The sequence below is a fragment of the Puma concolor genome, chromosome C2, assembly GCF_028749965.1.
Source record: "Puma concolor isolate L17-30 chromosome C2, mPumCon1.1.hap2, whole genome shotgun sequence".
NCBI classification, from domain to species: Eukaryota; Metazoa; Chordata; class Mammalia; order Carnivora; family Felidae; genus Puma; species Puma concolor.
This window is the reverse complement of record NC_141675.1, coordinates 47,319,213-47,344,682: the sequence shown is the minus strand read 5'-3', so window position 1 is coordinate 47,344,682 and position 25,470 is coordinate 47,319,213. Positions and strand designations below refer to the sequence as shown.

Sequence of the window (25,470 nt, the reverse complement as noted above, 5' to 3'; positions counted from 1 at the left end):
TTTATGCCACAATATTATTTAAGATGATCTAGATAGCACACTGTTCAAAATCTGGTAGCTAATCCTAAAAACAATTTTGTTTCAGCAACTCTCCTAAACAGTTCCAGATTATGTTATTGTTAAAAGCAAGATATATGTAGAGAAGAGCCTTGATGTGCAAAAGAACACACCGAAGGAGAACAATGGCTGATTAGATGGCACACAGAAAAATAAGAGGACTGAAAATGGCAGTATCGTTAAATTGGAGAGGAGACAGGTGTTCTTTACAAAGCAGAAATTTTAGAAACCCTATATCCAGAATAAGACAGAGTATTAAGAGTTAGGCCAAGGGTAGGAGCAATCTGAACCATTTGAGGAGTTACCCTCACTTCTGTGAACGGTAACTTCATTATGTATTGTCTGGGATACCTGAACAAACATATCTTCAGCAAAAAAATTAAAATAAAAATAAAAAAATTTAAGGTTAATAAATGAATAGCTTGTAGTCAGATCTAGTCATTCAGTTTGCTGTACTGACTGCTAACAAAGAGAGAGCTGATGTCTCTACTCACCATGGCAGCTGCGGTGGCTGCTGCCTGAGCGGCTGCAGCCTGGTTGACCTGGTATTGGGCAGCCTTGATCTTGGCTTGCAGATGTGCAGGAGGATGAAAGTATTTGCACTTTTCCCGTGAGCATCTCCCTTTGATGTAATCCATACACACGGTCACTGTGTTGTCATTGGTGTCAATCATTGTGCTGTCAGCGGGATGAGCAAACCGGCAATCGTTTTCTCCTCTGTTGCAGTTGCCACGCTGGTACTCTCGACATACCTAGGAGGTCATTAAGTGCATGGGACTTGGTCAACAACGTGGGCAAATGCGATCTTTCTGGAGAGTTTAACTTAAAGGTGGTAGAGGGCTACACGCGAAAGGGGAAAAGACCATTTGCAAAAAAAAAAAAACAAAAAACAAAAAAAAAACCACAAAATAACTTGAAGAGTTCCTCCTTTGGTGCACAAGTTATAGCCCCATTTCAGTAAAATTTCTGTGAGGAAGAAAATACTAATACTAATTTAATACTAATTATGGTAAAGCATCTAATTTATACTATGTTGATGTATTTATTAATTACCGAGGGAAAAAGAGTAACTTTACAGTGAAGCCACCACTTTATTTTTTTTATAGTTCTTTTTTTTTTTTTAATATATGAAATTTATTGTCAAATTGGTTTCCATACAACACCCAGTGCTCATCTCAAAATGAAGCCACCACTTTAAGCAAGTGATCAACATGAAGATCACCAGTAGGAAGACATAATGGCATTGTGTATCTACTGATGGGTAGGACACACTGGACACACCACATCACTTTCATTGTATCGTGGCTGAGAATGCATAACTGGCATTTAATCATATATGTTTTCACTCTTATGTGGATCCTGAGAAACTTAACAGAAGACCATGGGGGAGGGGAAGGAAAAAAAAAGTTAGAGAGGGAGGGAGCCAAACCATAAGAGACTCTTAAAAACTGAGAACAAACTGAGGGTTGATGGGGGGTTGGAGGGAGAGGGGGGTGGATGATGGGCATCAATGCCCATCCCAGCACTGCTGGGATGAGCACTGGGTGTTGTACGGAAGCCAATTTGACAATCAATGTCATCTTAAGACAAAAATCATGAGGAAATATTGGACAAACTGAAATGGAAGAATGTTTTACAAAAGAACTCATCAGTCCTCTTCCGAAGTGTCAAGGTCATGAAAGGCAAATAACGATGATAAACTGTCAGAGACTGAACGATCCCGGGGTCAGAGAAAGGAGGTTTGTAGGACAACTGGTGAAATTTGACGGCAGTCTCTAAATTGGTTAAGAGCAGAATATCGGTACTAATTTGTTTTGTAAGCGAGAACATGGCCATGCAAGTTGTTAATACTTGGGTAAGAAGGATAGGCAGGAACTCATGGTTCCGTTTTTGCAACTGCTGTGAGAATCTGAAATTATTTACAAGTATAAAAAGTAAAATCTGATAGCTTTGTAGTCAAATGTTTCCAAGAGCTAATTTTTTTTTTTTTTTTTTTTTTACTCTTAGAGATCCTTGGTAGCTATATAAAGCAGATGGAAAAAGATTCTTGTTTATTTGCTTTATACCTATTAATTTTGGATGGAGTCCCTGGGGAAAGGGTCCAAATGGATTATTTCTCATGTGTTTGCTCCATTTTGACTCTTATTATTAAAGTTTGTCATGAGGGCTGCTCCAAGCAGGAGTCTGCCAGCACTGTCTTCATCTGGGATAGTGTGACCTTTTTACCACAAGAGGGCCATCTAAAACACAGAATGTCCTTTTTAGTATTTTCATGTTCCTGCTTCTTGTTTCACACAGTTTTTATTTTTCATGTTGTCTTCTCACAAACAGAAAATACACAGATCCCAAGCATTTTATTTTGTAGTACAGCAAGGAAGTGAAATGGGAACCCTGTTATGATTCAAAAGGCACAGGTTTTCTTGGATATGTGTACATAAAATGATCCCATTTAATTCTAGGTACTTTTCTCTATTATATTCATATCCCATTACTGAGCAAAGAGCTTCTTTTAAAAAATACCACTATAATTTGTATCATGCCACATCTTAAAACAGCATTATAAATGACATCTTGCACTATTTTTAAACCTCAAGCTAGCTGAAGCTTTGTATTCCACATACACAGCAATGAGCCAACTTTATTCATCATCTCATTCACTTTCTTCAATTAAAAAATATTACTGAATAAATGCTATAGGCCGGACACTCTGAGAGATATTAAGACTACAAAAATGACTTAGGAGCCTTTTTACAGAAGAGCCTTTTTCTTCTTCTTCTTCTTCTTTTTTTTTTTTTTTTTCTCATTGCATTTGTCTTCTTGAACATAAGAAAACAACAATAACCAGGAGTTGATAATTTGAAAGTGATTAAGCCGTTATCCAGAACTATTGTCCTCCACACTGGCTGGGCACCAGTGTCAGTGGCAAAGCTTTCTACACCACAAATCCCCAGTCCCTAACCAACACTTACTGAATTAGGCTCATCAAAATAGACAGGAATAGAGACACACTTAAATGAGAATAAAAACTTTTCACGTATGTATATGAAATTGATGCTACATTTAGACTATCGCATGAACAAAAAGGCTGTTTTTCCACATAAGCAAATCTACGTCAGTGTAGTCTCATGCAATAGAAAACTGTATGTGACTGCACACTTCTGGGGTGAGTTCTCTGGTAATTCCTGCTTTCTCGAACGTACTCACAAAGAACCTGGCAGCAGGTGAACTAACACCCTGTCTTTCAATTTATCTTACTCTGCGCCACACCGACAAGAAAGATCCAAAGGTGAGCTTTTTCAGAACTATTAAAATCTAAGATTTGTTATTTTCCAAAAACAAGTAGGCTTAGGCGTGCCTGTGCCAGAAATTTGAGCGTCATTCTCCCAAAATAACAACCTGGGTGCTGGGCTGATTTTGACTTTTTATTTCTCTTTCTGTCTCAACATTATTTTTATTTTCAGTGATATAAACTTACATTCAGATTGCACACAAATGGTCTTCATTTAATGTTTTTATTTATTTAGGAGAGAGAGAGAGAAAGACAGAGCACAAGGTGGGGAGGGGCAGAGAAAGAACGAGACACAGAATCCGAAGCAGGCTCCAGGCTCCAGGCTCCAAGCTGTCAACACAGAGCCCGATGCAGGGCTCAAACTTATGAACTCAGAGATTATGACCTGAGCTGAAGTTGAAGGTCTAACCGACTGAGCCACCCAGGTGCTTCTACAAATGGTCTTTCTAATACACCTTCTCATTCCTGTCCATCTGCTTTATACGTGTGTGTGTGGTTCCTACAGGTTAAGGAGTGGTTTCTTATCATTTTCTACTCTTTGTATCTTGCAAGATGCAATTCAGGAGAACTTTAAGTCTATCTAAGAAGAATTGATAGTTAGTGTTCCACTTAGAATTTGTCCTAAAACTAGCCTTTTCAAAGTTTCAAAGAATGTAGTCAACTGCTTTTGTACGATATGCATTTTTTTACTTGTTTTTATTTTTTTCTCACTTAAAGTGCTCCTGACATGAGAAATGGAACAGAAGAAATATACTGAGATAGCTGTTCTCCCATTATTTTTGCCCTTGAAAAAATAAAGAAAAACAATGGAAAATCTCCTGTGAAAACTTGTACTGCTAAGAGCTGTATACCAGAGGGGCCAGAGGGGTTTGCCAAATGCTGGATGTGTGTCTATATCATTGGTACCTACCTGAACAGAACAAACTTCCCAACGCTTTGAAAACACCTTTTTCTCTAATAATCATCACCAATAAAACAGGATCCATCCCTGGACTGCTGAATTTGAGTTTGGCCTGGTTTCTCTGAGGAACTCAGGAAAACTTTAGACTATACTGATCTTCAAAAGAAATATCTTAGGTGTGGTTTCATATTAGCAAATTATAACTGGCGGACAAGCTTCAATAAACTTAATCTCGGAATTCAAATCAGGATAAGAAATTGTAGGATTTACCATATGGAGAATTTAAAACACAACAGGTAAAATTAAGTTTGAAAATCCTTAACAACATTGTGGTTCTTTTTGCTTTTCCAATCCAGTCTTCTGCATGCACACATTTTTCAAACAGTTGTAATTATGGTATAGCTACTACTTGGTGACCTGTTTTTGTTCAACAGTGCATGTAAGCATTTTTTAAATTTTACTAAAATATAGTGTCTAGAGTGATCATTTTTGATGGCTGCATTGAATCCCATCAAACAGATGTGCAGAATACAGGTAACTCTAGCAGAGATCATCTAGATTATTTCCAATATTCTCATATTACAGATAACATTGCAAGGGATATATTTATGAACATAGACATTTAAAAATCATTTTCTAAAGTTACATCTGCAGAAATGGCATTAGCGAGTCAAAAAATATAAGCACTTTTTATAGTTTGGTAAACGGTTTTCAAACAGATTAAAATAATTCCACCTATTTAGCTAAACACATAATGTGTTTCAATCAAAAAAATGTTGAATCTTTTACTCTACAAACATTAAGGCAGGATTTGTCTTTAAATCAGATAAGTTTTATAAATTTTCATACGAAATAGGTAAGAGGTTGTGTTTACATTAAAAGCCATCATTTTAATGAAGATATTCACTGAACACTTTTATTTTTTTAATTATTTTTTTAACATTTATTCATTTTTGAAACACACAGACAGAGAGAGTATAAGTGGAGGAGGCCAGAGAGAGAGAGGGAGACACAGAATCTGAAGCAGGTTCCAGGATCTCAGCTGTCAACACAGAGCCCGACGCAGGGTTCAAACTCATGGACCGCGAGATCATGACCTGAGCTGAAGTCGGACACTTAATCAACTGAGCCACCCACGTAACCCTCACTGAACACTTATAAATATTAAAATCCATTTCCAGAACCAGCTATTCCATAATTATGGAAAATTAAAAGTACTTAGAAAATCAAAAAAATCAAAAGTACTTAGAAAAATTCCCAAAGGAATGTGACTTAATTCTATGTTAACTTTTTTTTTTGTTTTGTTAATTAAACAGCAGTGGTATAATGAAAAGAAAATAGAGTTTAGAATCAGAAATTGTGGGTTCTACTTAGTTCCTACATTTACCAGCTATGGAATCATGAATACCAAGAAAGATAATGTATAGATTAGCTGAAAACACACAATACAAGTCTGGTTAAAATAAACAGTTCTGTTATTTGACCTCTAGGTTTTTTTATGAATGTGACAAACCTATTTCAAAATGGTCAGAATAATAACAGGTTTTATAACTATTATTAAATTCAGCAATGTTCTGCAAGTTAAGGCATTGAGCTTCTAAAGACATTAATGCCAACATCTGAACTTATTCAAGGTGGGACAGTCATTTGCATGTTCGTTAAAGAAAGATCTGTTTGAAGTAGTATGTTTTGTGCTCGCCATATTTAAGGCAGTCATTTTTTGAAAACAACTTTCAAAAGCAGGAACAGAGAGCTTATTACAATAGGGAACAGGGACTATTTTAATATTTTGGGAAGTCAATTTAAAACGTAATGACAAATATGAAGGAGCTTATACATATAATATCATATAACATACAACACTGTATATAAATATATATTAATATTTAAGGAGCTTCCATATATATGTACCTATTGTTCAACAATAAGCATCACAGACTTTATTTTTGACGAAGCTTGAGCTATATGAAACTTTAAAAAAGGAGGGGTGCCTGGGTGGCTCAGTCGGTTAAGCGGTTGACTTCGGCTCAGGTCATGATCTCGTGGTCCGTGGGTTCGAGCCCCGCGTCGGGCTCTGTGCTGACAGCTCAGAGCCTGGAGCCTGTTTCAGATTCTGTGTCTCCCTCTCTCTGACCCTCCCCTGTTCATGCTCTGTCTCTTCCTGTCTCAAAAATAAATAAAAAATGTTAAAAAATTTTTTTAAAAAGGAATACTGGATAAACAATGATTTTATCAAAGTACCACAGCATTAATGGTCATGAGTATATAATCTAATGCCAAAAAATTATCCGTATTTTTACCTCAAAAAGGATTATAATCTTCACATTTTAAAATTCTGGTGATTATGGACAATGATCTCAGTAGATTGTATAATTAAATTCCCAAGAAAGAAATCTGATGATGTGATACCTACTTTCAATGTTATCTAATAATTGTATAAATTTGGCCGATCTGTACTTCATTTTCCTCCTTCTAAAAAAAAATGAAAAAAAAAAAAAAAAAGACACCCACGTCAGCTACCTCAGAGGATTTCTGTTAAGATCAAATGGGAGATGTCTTTGAAATCTAAAAGGCAGAATCCCTCGTTATACCATTAGGGCAGAGAACACAAGCATATTTCTACAGATAATACAGCTCAGAATTTATCACTTTATCCCATGTAATTAAAAAAAAAAATCAAACTGACCAAGTAAAAAAATCCTTCCATTTTCAGGTTTGCATTTATTCATTCCTATGAGAAACCTGTAAACCAACAGGACAGGAAAATACAACTCTGAAACAAGGTCATCAATACGTCAAAATGCTCAAGTCAACAGTTACTTTTACCACTTTTGTTAAATAAATGAAACCAGAGAAATGCTAGATTTAATTTGGAGGAAGCAATTAGTAGAAGAACAGCAAAAGTGAGTGGTTAAGCTTAGGAGTTACAGTATTTTAAACAACTTACAACTTCTTCATCTCCCAAACAAAACTCAAACTAGTCACAGAGAGTAACTGACAGACTAGATGTTTTAAATGGGGATATGACTACATTGTAAGGAGCCATTCTACAGCCTTAGTACAGATTTAAAAAAAAAAACAAAACAAAAACAAAAAACTCCTTAGACCTGTGTACACAAAACTCTCAATACTTCTTAGTAATTTTCTAGAGAAGTTAAAAAGTCATACAAGCAGCAGCCAAACACCCTCCACAAAAATACAAAATTAAAAGAATCCTACCAATAAGCTTCTCTTATTAAAAAAGTATCTGCTTTTCTAATTTTATTTTGAATCAAATGTCTTCTATATGCAACAGATCATGCCAAATCCATTAAACACCTATAAAAATCTCAATCAAGGCATCACTTCCACTAATACTTGACCTTCATTTAGCTCTAAATGCTCTTTTTTTATATGTAGTCAATAGGTACCATATTGTCTTATGCCTGTATGAAAAAAGTCACTGGACTCTTCTGTGTCAATAAGTAGTAGAAGCTTTCAGCATCCAGTGGCCTGAATTAGATACTCACGTCATGATTCTGTCAGTAGAATAAAACTTTCAGCACAAGAATAATCTATTTGAAAATACTTTTTGCAATGTTTATTTTTGAGAGAGAGAGAGAGAGAGAGAGAGAAAGCGTGCACGTGAGCGAGCGAGCATGAATGGGGGGAGGGCAAGGGGCAGAAAGAGAGGGAGACACAGAACCTGAGGCAGGTTCCAGGCTCCAAGCTGTCAGCAACAGAGCCTGACACGGGGCTCGAACTCACAGACTGCAAGATCAGCTAAAGTTGGACACCCAAGCGAATGAGCCACTCAGGCGCCCCAAGAATAATCTATTCTACAACAAACAAATTCCAGCTGAAAAATATCAGAAGCCAAGGGGTGTGCCCATCTTTCCTGGAATATAGACTGTTGATATAGAACTGATGCCATAACCAAATAGCAATCTAATATCTTTGTCAGTCTCTGAAATGTAAGGTCAGTGGATTAGTTGTTTGTTTGATTAATACTAGTAGGTGGTATAAACAACCTTAATCATTATCAGTTTACTTGAACTATTTCATTATGTGCACTGCGTTCTTAGCAACCTAACAAAATGTAGAATGTTAAGTGTTTTGGAGGAGGAAAGTTTTTTTTTGTTTTTTTTTTTGTTTTTTTTTTTTTCAACGTTTATTTATTTTTGGGACAGAGAGAGACAGAGCATGAACGGGGGAGGAGCAGAGAGAGAGGGAGACACAGAATCGGAAACAGGCTCCAGGCTCTGAGCCATCAGCCCAGAGCCTGATGCGGGGCTCGAACTCACGGACCGCGAGATCGTGACCTGGCTGAAGTCGGACGCTTAACCGACTGCGCCACCCAGGCGCCCCAGGAGGAAGGTTTTTAATTCTGAGTCACAAATAACTGTACATAAGGTAAATGATGAAAAGTTAAGCCTTAAATAACAGGTGCTGGCATCCTGTTGAGTATTTTACAGACTATTTGTGTTTAAGATCACCTGGCAGATTTGTGAAAAAGACTCCCCCAGTGAAGGAAGACCTACGGAATCAGTCTATGGGTATGAGGCCCTGCATTTTTAGCAATCATCCCATGTGACTCTAATCCCATTAAAACTTGGAAACCACGGCTCTAGGACTAAGGGCAAGAACAAGATGCCATGTTTTGTAGCTGGAATGCTCAAAATGTAAACATGTTCCCAAGGAGAATGTTAACAAATGTTAAAAATTTATCCTGTGTTATCTTCTCTGTTGGATTACACTAAACTCTGAATAAGGGCATGTATCTTTTTGTGATTAATTAATTAACTGGTTGACTGGCTCATTTATTCATTTAACAAGTTATTGGGTATCATTTGTGAGTATGGCACTATTCTGATGTGGATCTTTTCTTGCTATTGATAGCCGTTGAAAGGTTTCAAAGGTATTCCTCACAAGTATTTTTTTACTTGAAAGATGTTCAGTAGTTCTTTGGATATTGTTGAATAAACGAGGGAATGAATGCATTCATGGATCCTTTTTGCACCATAAAAATTACTGTGTTATCATGAAAATAAGTCAAACAATAATTTCTTAATTACCAACTCTTCATAATAAAGTAAGGATATGACTGAAAACCTCAGTCCTGTCTAGTACTTATAAATTTTAACAATTTCTTTTTTTTTTAATTTTTATTTATTTTTGAGAAAGAAAGAGAGCATGTGGAGGATGGGCAGAGAGAGAGGGAGACAGAATCCAAAGCAAGCTCCAGGCTCTGAGCTGTCAGCACAGAGTCCAACGTGGGACCTGAACCCACGAACAGTGAGATCATGACCTGAGCCAAAGTTGGATGCTTAACCAACTGAGCCACTCAGGCGTCCCAACAATTTCTTAAAACAAGCATTGAAAATAAACTGCTGCTTGCAAATTACAAAAAGGTATCCCAAAGTTAAAAATGTAATTTTAAAAGCCTCATTTCAGTGACCAATATTTAAGAGATTTGCTCCTCTTTAGAGAAAACCATGAATACCGAATTTTACGGTATAGAGAGCATACCGCTACAAAGTCTCTTAAAAGGTATCCAACAAAGAATGGATAATATGGATATTGATATAAAGTTGATGTGTGTTTTACATCTATATATTTAATAAAACATGTAATATACATTTGTATATTTAAACTAATTTAATGTATTTATTAAATATGCTTATTTGAATGTTATATTTAAATAAAATTTTCAATAACTTGTGGCTGGCATTAAAAACAAAAAGACAACCTAAATGTCTTCTAGAATATTCTAACTGGAGGTGATCTTACAGATTATCTGGTACAATCCCCTAATTTTATATGTGTGGAATATGAAGTTCAGAAAAGATCAGAAACTTGACCCAAGCTTACTCATCTAATTAGCAAAACTGCTAACACTAATTCTTGGATTCCTGTTGTTCGACTTAACATTTTTTGTAGTATCACAGTGAGTGCTGTAAATATGTGTCAGTTCTCCCAAAAAGAAGAACCAGAAGGCTGATAATCTATGGTATTTTTAATTTCCTTATGGTCTAACAATTTGGAGCAGAAAGAGAGAAAGAAGTGGCAAGAACAGTTGGCCAATATTTAAACTGATTTAAACTTTTTTCACCTTAAAAGGAACTCAAAATTCAAACACGCACTTCAGAGTTCCAAGAGGCAAAAACAAGAGCATATAGATTTAAACCGAAATAACTACACATGTGGTGAACTGGTAAATAAGTGTGTGCACTTACTGCCATGTCTTTTGGATTGCGATATGCTGTGCAGTTAGCATGAGAGGAAATAACCCGAAGACAGGAGTGTCTAAAATCACAGCGCCAAGCAGAACGACATGCCCCTTAGCTTCACAGTGCAATATGCTAACAGACTGTAACTGTGACAGGGCAGCAGCTCCTGTTAACCAGAATAAGACAGGATGCTGCCCTACCACTATCAAGCACTGAGATAAGAGGAATTCAGGTTAAAAGGAAATGACAGTCATGTCACAGCAGCCAACTGCTGTCACTGTAGCAGAAGACAGACAAAATACACAAAGTAGCTCCTCACAAGAAAACTCGAGAACTAATAATAAAAGTACTTATTTTATTGTTTAAAAGTGTTTATTTATTTTTGAGACAGAGCGAGCAAGCACAAGTGGGGGAGGGGCAGAGAGAGAAGGAGACACAGAATCCGAAGCAGGCTCCAGGCTCCAAGCTGTCAGCGCAGAGCCCGACGATGGGGCTTGAACCCATGAACTGTGAGATCATGACCTGACCTGAAGTCAGATGCTTAACTGATTGAGCCACCCAGGTGCCCCAAAAGTACTTATTTTAAATTAAATACTAATCAAAATATAACCAATTACAGACTACCTAAAACTATGGTCGGATGAGTTTATAAGAGTTCGGACCACACAGCTCAGCCTTTAAGGAGATTTAAAGAGAGATTTTTAAGCTTCTGAAATATCATCTCCTATCAATAACTAATTCATTAAAGGTCATCCCAGACTGCCTATTTGGTTCCCATCAATCAACAATTATGCATTATGAACCGAGGGTTTGCTTGAGAAAGATCAGGGGAGGGGGAAGGTGACTCACACGTTAAGCATCGAGTGATTTTTTTAAATATTTAAAATTCCTAAATTGCCTCCTAAGTTATCTGAAAACAGCATTAGTTAAATAATGAGCAAGTGCAACTGCACAACGACCAACCACCCACAAGTGAAAGTGTATCTCTAGCACACAGCCATCCTTGGTCCACAGAGGGCACACAACTAGGTCTCCACGTCCTTTCAGAGTTGTCCTTACGGGACTGGCTTCATCAGTAGCTTTTCCCAAAATTTTCATGAAAGGTAAACATGCAAACAAACAATGCACTCTAAAGAACATATGGGCGCCAAAATGTCTTGCTTCCTCTCTGTACTATCACTTGTATGGGAATGAGAGATTTAAACAGTGTTTAAAAATGGAGCTCTGAGCTCACACCCAACTGGAGCATCCTTTCCATGACCTTGAGGAAGTTTTGCCACAGCTTTCCCCTAAATCTCTTGCCCTATAAGATGGAGTTAACAGTATCTTCCTCAGCAGATTGTTTTGAAGGTTAACGATGCAATGCATGTGATGGGTTGATGCTGTGTTTGGTAGAGTAAATCCCCAGTAAATACCAACTACTGTTACCACCATCAAAAAAGGTGGTGGCGGTTCCCACTACCTTGAAATCTGAGATCTTTTGCAATGAATGCAGTAAAGCCCTACCAACGAGAAACTGGTGCTTATTAAATAAATTCCTGCTAAACTGATTTAGGGTCAGTTAGGGTCACACAACAGCCTTATTTTGCCTCTTTCTTAGTAACTAGTAACACCAAAACTTCTCGGCCCCAACTACCTACTGCCTCATCCTAACCAGAGGAAAAGGAAAAAGTCACTTTGTTCCTTAGTTAGACATGAATGCCGGGTTTTAGAGCTTCAATGTACAATAATGTTGCCATTTTGTTTTCTTCATCTGAAGTTTACCAAATCCATTAATTTATAGCCATGCTCCAATTCTGAAACAACCACTTCAATGTAAGATTTACTTCTTTAATTTCTTTTTCATGCAGCAACAGCAAAGCATATAGATCTGATCATCCTCGACTCTGAGACTTGGAGCATCATACGCTTTCCAATTTAAACCATTTTTATAAGAGCACATTTCACAAACAAAGCTGCCTTGCTATTATTCCAACCAAAATACTGTGAGGCCTATGAGGAAATTCCCAATAATAAATTCTAAAATGCTTTATAGATAGTAGCTGAGCAAATCGTTATGAGAACAAAGTGTCAGGGGATGAACAGAATTGGTTGTTCTTTTTTTTCTTTAAAGATTTTTTTTAACATTTATTTATTTTTGAGACACAGAGAGAGACCAAGCACGAGCAGGAGAGAGGCAGAAAGAGGGAGACACAGAATCTAAAGCAGGCTCCAGGCTCTGAGCCATCAGCACAGAGCCTGAGGTGGGGCTCCAACCTAGGTACCATGAGATCATGACCTGAGCCAAAGTCTGACGCTTAACGGACTGAGCCAGCCAGGCGCCCCTTGGTGGTTCTAACTAGCAACAACAACAACCAACACTTAGCAGGCATTTGCCGTGTGTCAGACACTCCTGGAGGTAAGGGCCATTATTATCTCCATGTTAAGGATGAGGAAACCGAGGCCCAATGAAGTAACGAGTGGTCTAACCCCAGAGTCCAAGTTCCCATCCGCTATTATACATACAGATGCTGTGGCTCTCGTAATCATTTCACTGGTCAAATATGGCATACCTAAATTCTCGCAAAATGCTCCAAACACCAAACCAAGATCTCTGCTTCAAATATTGTTTAACCTTTACGGCCGTGGAAGAAGTAAACAAGCAGCACACTCTGAAAATCAGAACGGAGTACATAAAGGAACCAGTGAAGCATTCCTACCTCAAGTCTGTCTGTCCGCATTAATTTCTGTGCAGCAGCCGCAGCAGCTGCAGGCACGGGGACCCCAGGATTCCCTGTGACCAACATTGGTGCGGTCGGCAAGATCTCTGCTGGAACCAGGCTTGGGGAAACAGGTCCCAGGTAGGGATTAAAGGCTGCTGATGCATTGGTGGCTAAGCTTGGTGCAACTGAAAACATTGGCTGAAAAATAAAATAAAAAGCAAAATTTAATATACAGGTCTTGGCTCAAATTTGATATTCTACATTATATAATCTATCCCTCATCCATCCATCCATCCATCCATCCATAATCCATCCTTCCTTTCCGCCCTCCCTCTTTTCATTTAATTCTATGTTTATTTACTTTCATTCAGGATAAGAATGTTTCTTGAATAAGCATTCCTCAAATCAACGCTTTTCTAGAATACAATAGGTAATTTACCCATTAAATTTTCTGCTGGGATTTTGAAACTTGGTGTCCATAATGCTTGTAATTTCTTTTTGAATAATAGATCAATTATTCAATACAGAAACTTCCTGGGGTCACCTAATCTCCATTTTTATCCTGATATAATCCTAGAAACTTGTCTAAGAAATACATTTCATAATTGCTACGTCAGATGAACTTGAGAGATCTGTTTACAACTGTTAATGGGTTGCAAGTGTCCTATTATCTGGAATAAATAAAGCAGAACTCCCAGCGGATAACAGAGTTTCACAGTCAATATAAACTGGAAATAAATCTCATGGGACATGTGAAAGATGATGATGACACCATTTCTCTTGAACACACGAGGTAAACTATTCGGCATATTCACTTGTTGCAGGCTCTTCCAAAGAAACTGTAAATATTCCAACAGTTTATCACACTCCTGTGAAACATTTAACGAAGAATTTACCTTACTAGGGAGAAGCCATTCTGAATGTCTGAAAGTCTGAAACAGAAAACTTCTAAAGAAATGCTACACGGTTTAAAAAAAATACACATGGTATTTTGTGACAAGACAGAATTTCTGCCAGAAATGCTTTAATAGATATAGGAGGATGTGATATGAAGATCTGCATATCAGAAAATATATCTGTTCTTAAGTAGAATTAAATAATTTACTTGAAATCTACTTTAGTGATTTGCTTTTCCAGTTTTTAAAGCATAATCTAGCTCAACAATTTTCTGCCCGTGGGTGTTATCTTTTAGCTTCCTAATTCAATAGATTTTCAATTCTTGAAGTTTGATACTTTGTGTAATAATAACGTTTGTCTCCAAAATACAAAAACTCACGGACAAAATGGATCCTGTTTTTTAAGGGACTTTTTTTTTAACAATTAATTTTCTTTACCCTGTGGTATAAGGAACAGAATCGTGGACAAATTATTTAGAATGAAGGGGACACTAGAATGTAGCTAATTCTTCCCTCCTATAGAAATAGGAAGTTAGATGAACCCTGAGTTTACATAGTATTCAAGAGAGTTTTGGAATAAAGTCTTATATAATTAAGATGTAAGGGTAATTCCCATAGCTCAAAAGAAATGTTTAAAATACACACACACACACACACACACACACACACACACACACCCTTATTTAGGCTGGCCCTGACTTGCCCCATATTTAGAAGGGTAAAATGGAATTCAAGAATTCTCTTTTTCTTAGGGCAGTGGTTCTCAATTACGTAGGTGATTTTGCCTTGTAGGACACATTTGGCAATGTCTGGAGACATTTTTGATTGTCACAGCTTGGGGGCGCTGTTGCGTCTCATGCGTGGAGGCGAGTGATGCTGCTAAGTGGCCTGCAACACACAGCACAGCCCTCACAACACAGAAGGATCCAGCCCCAATGTCAGTAGTGTTTAGGTTGAAAATCCCTGTCCTACGGGATGCACTTTTTTCTCGACTTCACAAATTGTTTTAGGACAGAATTTTTGCAGCTACTGCACACGTTCTTATTAAGACCATGGAAAACAGAATATTTCATACATAATCTGATTCACTAGGAAGAAGAAACAATATACCATACATTCCACTCATATTTTCAAGTTGTAATTATGCTTCCAAACGTGTTGGTTTGAATGCTATGGTTAGCTGCCCTGCCAGGTCGCTGGCTCCTGCCTAATGAAGTGGCCTAAAGTAATACCTCTGGTCCTCAGCCCCGTCCCTGCCCAAAGCACTGACAACAGGAAACCACCTGAGCATTCCAGATATAAACAATAGATAATCTGTCAGAAACTGGGGCCCAGAGCAATCTCTCTCCATCGACAGTTACTTGAATAGCAGCTGATTTTTTACTGCTCCACTGTCTACTGGCTGCTAAGGCAGTGCCAGGACAAGGGTTGACCTGTACAGTGAGTATGTGCTGAACTTGGACTTCTACTCAGAAATATCCAGGTTAAACATACACTGTTACATATACACTGATTGTAATTTCAATGAGACCAACACTCTAATTTCTTATTAGGTATTTAAGAATTATAAGCAACCAAGCACAGAAGACCAGAAGACCTGTTTAAAATACGGACAACAGTCTGTATCATTCCTCTTTGTATTCTATTGCTATGAATTAACGTGTATTTTTCAGGTAGAACCTTCTTAATGAATGCATACTTTGGAAAGTTACTGAGATGTTTATGTCCCTGTACAGAATCTACCAGAATTATTTAGAAGCAGAGGTCAAATTTACAAAGCTATTTGGCGGCAAGAAAAATCATTTATTTTTAAGAAAAGCATTCTTACTTGAAGAGAGTAAGACCAGGGATGAATAAAATTCAGCTCTGTTAAATCTCACTGCATAAATTTATAATCCACAATGCATATAATGCAACAGTTACATATTACAGATAAAAGAATACTTCTAACTAAAAATATTGATCTTATTAACTGGCAACAATTTTCCTGCTGGATTGTTTCTATTGAGTTGTCATGTGAATGGATTTTCTGACTGAATTCAGCAGAGCAAATTCAAATCTGAAGAATTTTAGGGCACTGTCCCCATGCAAAATCTAGCAGCTTTAAAAATCTGAAACAGGGGCGCCTGGGTGGCTCAGTTGGTTAAGTAACCAACTTCGGCTCAGGTCATGATCTCACAGCTCGTGGGTTCGAGCCCTGCGTTGGGCTCTGTGCTGACAGCTCAGAGCCTGGAGCCTGCTTTGGATTCTGTGTCTCCCTCTCTCTCTGCCCCTCCTTCGGATTCTGTGTCTCCCTCTTTTTCTGCCCCTCCCCTGCTCATGCTCTGTCTCTGTATCAAAAATAAATATTCAAAAAATTCTTCTTAAAATTCTGAAACATCAACTATTCAGCAAGCGCTCTCTCTGTTCTCTCTCCAGATAAGTAGAGCTATTTGCTAAACAGGTAGCCGATCGATGATAATAATAGCTCTATACTGTGAAACTTGATTCCAAAGGCTGCTCCCAAAAAGTGCAACATTCCTTCCGTTATTTTGAGGTTTTACACATTTGTTACATTCCTTTTTCAAAGAGCACCTTGCTGGAGGTAGGTCACTGCTTGGTCTTATCAGTGCCCTAATCAGATTAGTCAAGCTGGGGAACTGCTTCATTGCCAATTCTCCATTCCCAAAGCCATCCTGCAGACAGTTCAGCAGAGTCGCAGGGATGGATATTAATGCTATGGTATTATCAAGTGCACCCTATTTTCTCTTAAATCTCCACAGGATAACATATAACTATGTAATTGGTGTATCTGATACTGACTACATTCTTGTAATAATGATTTACAGGTATCTTTGTTCCTGGAAGGCATAAGGAAGGTTGACTTATGATTGCCTTTTGGCAGTGAACACCCTCAGCAGAGAAAAAACAAACTGCAATCTTATAACGTCAGTGCATTTATGGGCTAATCACTTGTTTGTTTTAAATGAGACATTTTGATTCCATTAAAGTAATCAGGCTTTATTATAAATTAAAATGTTATTCAATTTCACATTATGACCCTAGTTAAATGTGAGCAGACATGATTATTACTAGACTTCCCTCTATTTATTGTGTGCCAGGCATTGTGCTAAGTGCTTTACCTATGTTATTATATTTAATTCTCATAAGAGTAAAATATAAACGCCATAGGGCAAAGGAAAAAAAAAAAACCTCCATTGTTTCTGTTTGGAGTTGGGGGAGGGGGGCGGGTGGCACAGATATCTGTAGAGTTCACTGCCAAATCCCCAGAATCTAGCTAGCTGCCTAGAACATAGTAAGTACTCAATAAATATACACTGAATGAATGAGTGAATGAATGAATACGTGGACGAATTAAATTATAGTCTTGTCGGGGGGGGGGGGTGGTTTCATTACTCCCTCCCATTCTGCAGACAAGGAAAAGCGCTCACACAGATTATGTGTCCATAATCATAAATGAGTGTATGTAAGACTTAGGATTTGGATACAGGTGTGTCTGATTTTAGGTGATTCTGAAACCTGAGGTTCTCAGTGCTGGCTGGCCATTAGAATCCTCTGGAGAGCTTCAACCCCCGAATGCCCTGGCACTCCCCACTCATCACATTCTCTGCAGTACTTTTCAAATCTCTTGGGTAATTTCAATTCCATACATTATGTGGTCTTCTACCATTTAAACACAGAAATAGATTCAGATTTCTGATTCTGCGTAAGGTCTCTAGGGAGACAGGTTTTCTTACGGCTTCCTTCTTAACATGGTTTTTCCCTCTACATTGAAGGTTGCTCCTGCCCAGTCCACTTGTTTAATTCCTAATCATGCTTCAAGAATCACGACTCTTTCTCTTGAAGCTTCCCCTGATCCACCCACATCTCCAACTCTGACGAGGTTTCTCCTACCCTCTGTTACCACAGAACTCCTCGGCACTCGAATTTGGCAATGATCACCACATGTGTTTACTTAACCATCTCTTCTACCCTGCAGGCACTCAGACTGCTGCCTTATGCAATGTGCTGCCTTCATTCTGCATCCAGCCTGTGACTGCGATCTACGCAGGTCCCCTACACACATTTGACTACACACAATGACTGTATTAATGGATTTACTAACTGGTTTCTCCAGCACACAAACTAATCAGCAAATGCATTAAATGTTTTCTAGTATAGATGTTTGAACGTAAAAAAAAAAAGGAGAGATTTCATGTTACTTCCTCCGCACCTGAAAATTTAATCATTAATTTATCTCGTATGCTTGTTTGAAAAGTATGATTTATTTTTTTATGCTGAGCTAAGTTTTTTTCAGTAATATATTATTACCATGCTGTAATGTGGCAAATAGCATAGGGGCCCTAACTTATTTTAATACATGATGTGAATCACGGTTTATTTTGCATATAATGTTTGTGACTTTTAACAAAAAGTTAATGGAGTGCATATAATAAATAATATCTAATCAGTGTCTGTTGCAATTTACAGAAGACAAATTTTGTCAGATTTTTCTCAATTTTACTTGTGCGTGCGTGTGTGTGTGTGTGTGTGTGTGTGTGTATGTGTCTTTGTAAAGGTTGATCCTGCAAGCAGTAAAAGAATAAACCTTTATTTTTACTCGACAGCACACAATCAAGGTGTATGAAACCATGTTTCTGGGTATACACAATCCTATACAGGAGCTACAGAAGTCTCTGTAAACAATTGTTTTGCATATAAATGGCCAAAAGCTAATGGAAATTCTCAACAAATTCACATTGCGATGTCTTTTTTTTTTTTTTTTTTTAAATAAGAAGGCAACATATGACTGGAATTAAAATAAGAAATACCATTTAAAGTCCGCTTCTGGACGGACTCGCTGACTGGGCAAATCACAATGACCACCTAGCTTTAATTTTACCTTACCCTTCAATCAGTTTTAATGAAGTAATAACACTTAAATAAAGAAGACTGACGTCTGGCCCATCAAGTAAAAAGGTATCACCACATACGGCCTGGTCCCTAAGATTTGGGCCAATGTCAAGGTGCTCCAGGAAGCACAGACTCCTTGACCAAAACAGGCACTGGAAGTGCAGGTGGAGGGAGCACGACTCAGGATGACGGCCGTGGAAAACATTTTACCAGAAACACTTGGTCATGAAGTGGCCTTATCTCAATCACTAGCTGAATTCACTGGAAGGTAAAGCACTAAGAGCCAATTTAAGAACTCTAGGTGTTCCTGGACATGTAACAAATGATGACTTCAAAGCTTTCAGCACTCAACTGCCAGCTGCTGTGACAGAGAAACACCGTGACAGCAAAGGTGAGGCGACGGGTACTGCAAGGAAGCTTCCAAGATTTTGGCTAAGTGCAGTAACTCAGAATTTCTTTATCCCTAGGCTACTTCAAATTCATGAAATGCACAGTAATTCAACTTGAGTTATGTACCTCAAGGCGGCTAGGTGTGTGTACCTGAAGGGAAGCTGCCATTGGAAATTATGGATGGCCAACGTTATCCCTGGAGAGCACAGAGAAAAGCAGATGAGGTCACTGCTGGTGGGACTCCAGAGCTCAGATACAGCTCTCCATAACCACTACTTATGCAGAGTTCTTCAAGGGCAATGACAGCTGGAATCAACAGAATTTCTGAAGACACCTTTCTGGGATGGACCAAAGGAATATACCAGATGCTTCCGAGTTGTGAGCCACAAGATACGGTCTATATTTGGTTAGGTTGTTTGGTTTTCTTGTTGGATTATCTTTACATAGGACAGTGCGTGGCAATGCAATCATTTTTTAAAGTAGTAGTTAGAAAAAAATACAAATACTTAATTTTTAAAATTTGGGTAATCAAGTCCTACAGGTCTTCCATTTATCTTCAAATATCAATATAATAAGGAGAAATATGATCTTTTGACATTTTTATTAGGGGCTTAGAAATGATAATAGAATTAACGGCAGTTATTTAATCATTTATTATGCAAATTTTAGGGAGGAGACAGAGATAAATTCAATTTGTCATTTTCAACTACTTATTTTCTCATCTTACAAAATGGGAACAATTGTGTTAGAAGATTGTTAGGAATTTGCAGAAAATATATTTTAAACGTTCACTGTATGTTGAAGAAGGCCAGAGATTTCCAATGAATCAACCACGGACTCAGAGCTATGGTTGGTGGATGTCTCCCACTAGTGTTTCTACAGCATTGATGCCGGAACCTGAACAGCTTGGGATAAAATCCTTGTCGTGCTACACACGAGCCAAATACCTTTTGCAAATTATTTAACCTTTCGGAACCTCTGTATCTTTATTGCTGAAGTTGAGAGAATAATATCTACTTCATAGGACGGTTGTGAGGATTTTTGATACAAAAAGTAGTGAGTGCAGTAAATGCCCTTAGAGTGTTGTCTTTGCTCCCAAAATGTTAAGCCCTCTTTCTGGTTCTTGGCTTGGCGCATTTCATAACAACATCATAAAGTCCACAAAAACAGGAAACTCTCCTATAAATCCCTGAATTCCCCAAGTCAGCCCAAGGTCATATTCTGAAGATCTTAAATTGAGAGACCCGGTCTCTGAAAATTTATGAAAAGAGGAAAACCCAATTGAGGGACATAGTAGCTATTGCCTGGTCTCAGTGGTACTCTCACCAAGCCCCTGGCTGCCTCTGCTAATACATATCCGACCATATGCCCCATTCCATGCCACAGTCTCTATAATTGGGCTTGTACTCTGGCTCCTGCTCATGATTCCTTTGGAATCACAGGGGCAGGTAAACTAACACAAACCTCTGCTCTCTTCCTTGTATTTGGGGAAGGAAACTCCTTACTTCATTCTTTCACTCATCAAGAAATTTTTGATCTCTGTTATATGCCAGGCACGACAGGAGATGCTTCTGGATTTGATTAGAGCTTCCCAGCTCCTTCTCTTCGTGGTCCTTCAGGCTATGGTTTGGGGGCCAAACTGGTTAGCCCTAGAAAACTAAGATGCTTCACCTACTTGACTACAAATCATGAGACTACTCAGACCTTCCTACTCTTCCTGCTATTAAGGATGTGCTCACAGTTATCATCTTTGACAGAACCACTACCTGGGTTGGATCCACATTTGTGCTCTGTCTTCAAACACTAACATCTGTCCTAGCAGCCATCCTGGCTGCTTCCAACCCTGTTATAATCCCTATTTGTAGACCCAGCATTAAAGTTCCAGTAAGCAGCTGGTTATGACCATCGCATTTATTTCCGAATCTCTGTATCATGACCCTCATCAAAATAGGGCTGACTACACAAAGAATCGCAAAGTCTCAGGTGGGGTTTTGAAGGCAAATTTCCTGGAACAAAGCCTTCTCCACAGTCATTAAAGCCCCAAATACTTTAAAATTGAATAATTAAAACGACTTCTATATTTATTACCAAAAAAGTCACCCTGAACAGAGTCTATTTTAGACTGTGATCTCAGGATGCCTGTAGCAGAAGGGTAATTCCACATTCAAATCTAGTCATATCAGGGAAAACTAACACAAAGCCTGAATGTGCTCACAACTAATATAAATAAATGTTTTGTTGAAGTAGAGAACTTTCCACCAAAACCACCAGAAAATGTGATTTTTCTGATGGTTTCAGAAACTGTGATTTCGTGATTTCATAAACACCACGTTTGTTACTGTATTTCACAGACATGAGCATAAACATTTTTTATGGTTCGTCCCAGGATTACCCACGTGATGCCCCTGGAATGGCCTTGAGGGCAAAGCTCAAGGACTAACTCAGGAGATGGGCCAAGGCTTCACAGTGAGCTGCTCACTGCCATGACCAGCATTGGCTTCCACAGCGTGGGAATTACACTTGTTGACCTCGAGGTGCTCCCGGTCACAGAGAGGATAGAGACTGGCGCTAAGCAGGCTTTAAATGTTTAAGTGGAACAAAGTGTCTCACATCAATGAGAGATCTTCTATCAGCTAAAGTAGGAGCCACCCCAAGGATTTATCAGATCTTTGAAACTGTGCGAGAGAGCCAGTTGCAAAAGAGAGCTCTTATCCTATATTTTATGCTACCAAGAATGATCATAACTAAACTTCTTTAACCAAATCTTCATGCTATCCCAGTACAGATATAATATTAGCAGATATCACAAAAATAAATTTAAGATATCATATTTTTAACTGAGTTCCCAATAATGGAAAAAAAATCAGGTTAAAACAGACACAGAATTATAATATTCTCTCACCTCAACTGCATAGTACTGATAATTGGTATTACTGCCGATGTGATATGGAGATCCCTCCCACCTCGAAATGCAATCCCCCCCTCTTTTTTGGAATGATTGGTGCATTAAGTTCTAAGAGAGAATAAGAATTACATTGAGTTCAGGTGTTAAAATGTATTTGGAAAAAAATTAGTTAGCACACATGTTTACAATTAGCATATCAGAAACCCATGGGTCTTCACATTTCCATAACCCTCTAATATTGCATATAAGTTAGTGACATAAATTACTGAAAGATATATTCTCATCATTTCAGATTTTAACATGCATTTAAATACAGAATTACTAGATCACAATTAATATCAGGACTCCTTTTGCAATCTAAAATTACTTAGGATATTAACCTTACATTTTTATGAGTAAATGTGGGTAAAGGTTATTAAAGTCATTTTTCATATATATACTCCCCCGAACCCCAAGTAAATAAATATGTGCTCAGAATCAAAAGTTATTCACATATCCAGCTCAGTAAACATTAAATCTCTATGATCACCTACAGTTTAGAATATTTAGCTCTTTGCTTAAAAGCCCTGGGAGTTTCTTTCTCTCCCGATTAGTTCTCTTTTAATGAGACTTGCAAGTGTATGATATTGATTCACCACTATCAGAATTCTCCTAGCATTTGTAACTACAAAATAATTGCAATCTGAGTTTAAAAGAATCACAAGCTATGCAACAGATACTCTTCAAGGAAGGAAGGAAAGGAAGATTTTTCTCAAAATTAAAGATGATCTATACCAAATTTTAAAATTATTATTGCCGTTATAGTCTGCAAATGCACAGACTATACTGGTGAGTCTGATGACCATTTTAATACCTGCCAATCATAAGATTTAACGTAAAGAGAGTTTTAGGGGGAAAGCATGCTCTAATGTAAATTTCCACATGACTTGGCCACAAGATGAGTAACTTCACAGTGTGAAAACTGGTTCCGGGTTTGCTTGATAATTTTGCTAGAAAATGCTGGAGAACTGACACTGTTACCTACGTTCACTTGATGAAGTGCAGTCATTACTTTATACTGAAATTGAACACTTGGAATTACAAACTTAATGAATGAGAACTGAAAACATGCTTACCACAGGTTGTAATGGGGCACCAGGCATCATGGCATTGGCTAGTTGCATTTGCTGGGCCAACATGGCCATGTTCTTCTGCTGAATCAAGTTATTGCGCCCATTTATCTCCAATTGCGTTTTTAAGTGTGGGGGTGGATGAAGATATTTGCAGTTCTCCCTGGAGCAACGACCCTAAAAAACAAAAGCGGAAAATACCATCTTAAAAAAAAAAAGATTACAATGACACATCTTAAAAAATAAAAATTATGCAAACCTACCACTTGGATCTGCCATGGGTTGCTAACACACTGCACTGTCCATATCAATTTATAGTACATCTGGAATAAGTAATGAATTCACCCAAATGTATTATCAAATTGAGGTGTTAGGACACTTGAAAAAGTTTTGAACCTTACAGGAAATTATTTTAATATTAGCCCTGATATTTCTAGATTGGAGTTTAAAAATCTACAAACTGCCAGGGTAATATTAAAATAAAGAATATCAAATAAAGAATATTAGCTCTTCGCAAATCTTCTGGTTAACTTTAACGAACCCAAAGAATCATGAAGTTTGAACATCTATTTTTACTCGTATTGAGTTCCAAAGAAATGAACTGGGAGGATTCAAGGCACACTGACTTTTCAGTTAAATACCTTTACAAGTATCTCATAACCAAATTAAATTACTAGTAAGCTTTACAAGCCCATATATTAAGAAACTTACAGGTGAAAAGAAAAAAATTCCCACATATTCTCACTGTATATACAGATGGCTAAGTACAATGAAACACTGGTGAAAATATAGCCTGTTTAACCTTTCAAAGTCTTGTCTCCACTGCCCAAGAACTAAACAACAGTAAGAAATAGACATATTTACCCTCCAAAAGATTTACAAAGTAAAATGGAGAAACAAAATAAGTTGCTATAAAGTAAGAAATGTGAAAAAACCCTTCCTTTGGGGATGATTCTTCTCATTGGAAATACGTATTAAATTGGGGCGCCTGGTTGGCTCAGTTGGTTAAGCATCTGACTTTGACTCAGGTCATGGTCTCATGGTTCATGGGTTTGAGCCCCACATCGGGCTCTCCGCTGACAGCTCAGAGCCTGGAACCTCTTCAGATTCTGTGTCTCCCTCCCTTTCTGCCCCTCTGCTGCTCCCACCCCGTCGCCTGTCTCACTCTCAAAAATAAACAGACATTACAAAAAATTTCTAAAAAGGAAAATATATATTAAAGTCTATAATATGCAATACTGTGAGGGATTTGTTTCATATTATTTCAATACTATCCTCATTTCACTCTTTCCATATTATTTCAATATGTTGTCAAGTCTTTATAGTAACAGGTCTCATCAATTATTACCTTGACAACTTCTTTCACCAATAAATCTAATTGGAACTGTTTGTGAGTGTCAAAGCATTATTTAACTGCAGCCGTCAACCACCTTGCTGAGCCTTCTTTGATTTTTCTAAGAAAAATCCATTTACCATAATTTGATCTTCAACTGTACACTGACTCAGCATGCTTATGTTTGTGATAAAAATCTGTTACAACCCTAATTTGAATGACCTATTTCTGGCTTGTTTTGATTCAGGTTTTTAGGAGTAAGTTTCTGCACAGGGCTAATGTCATAGGATACTGCTTCATGTTTTAACAAGCTTTACGCAATAAAGCATCACTAATAATACTTTTTAAACCAGAAGGCAGTAGAGGACAGTAGTTGATACAAGGAACGTACAGTTCTCAAGACTTGGGGTAGAGGCCGAGGTCTCTCACACATCAGCAGTATGAATTGCACAAAAAACTTTCTTTAAGTCTCAGGCTTTTCATCCATTTCAAAATTGCTATATAACCTACACCACAGGTTTATTATGAAGACCAGAGAAGATAACGCATACGTCATGCCCTTGGTACTGCATGGCACTGTGAGCTAGGTAAAGGTCAGGAGGTGCTATTGCCATCTGCACCCCCACATTTTTAACTGTATATCCAACAAAAGAAAAACAAAATATTGACATGAAGGTCATTTTTATAATATCTCTTCGTTATGCACATTGATATGTTCACAAAGGAACATTTATAGATCTGTGACTTATTCTGTATGAAATCATGCTTGATTGAGATCACAAGTAT

General features: G+C 37.8%; 1 protein-coding gene across 22 annotated transcripts in view; it reads right to left on the bottom strand.

Annotated features, from left to right (window-relative positions):
* MBNL1 (muscleblind like splicing regulator 1) overlaps window positions 1–25,470 on the bottom strand; it is a 207,223-nt gene that overhangs the window by 19,590 nt on the left and 162,163 nt on the right. For all 22 annotated transcript variants that reach the window (XR_015240057.1, XR_015240056.1, XM_086674538.1 and 19 more), the window contains 3 exons: window positions 23,358–23,528; window positions 13,156–13,356; window positions 552–809 (listed from right to left, as the gene is read on the bottom strand). Coding sequence is in view for 20 of the 22 variants with exons in the window: in XM_086674538.1 (XP_086530664.1) it covers window positions 552–809; window positions 13,156–13,356; window positions 23,358–23,528 (630 nt within the window). In the remaining 2 variants the exon portion in view is untranslated. The remainder of the gene's footprint in view (window positions 1–551; window positions 810–13,155; window positions 13,357–23,357; window positions 23,529–25,470) is intronic.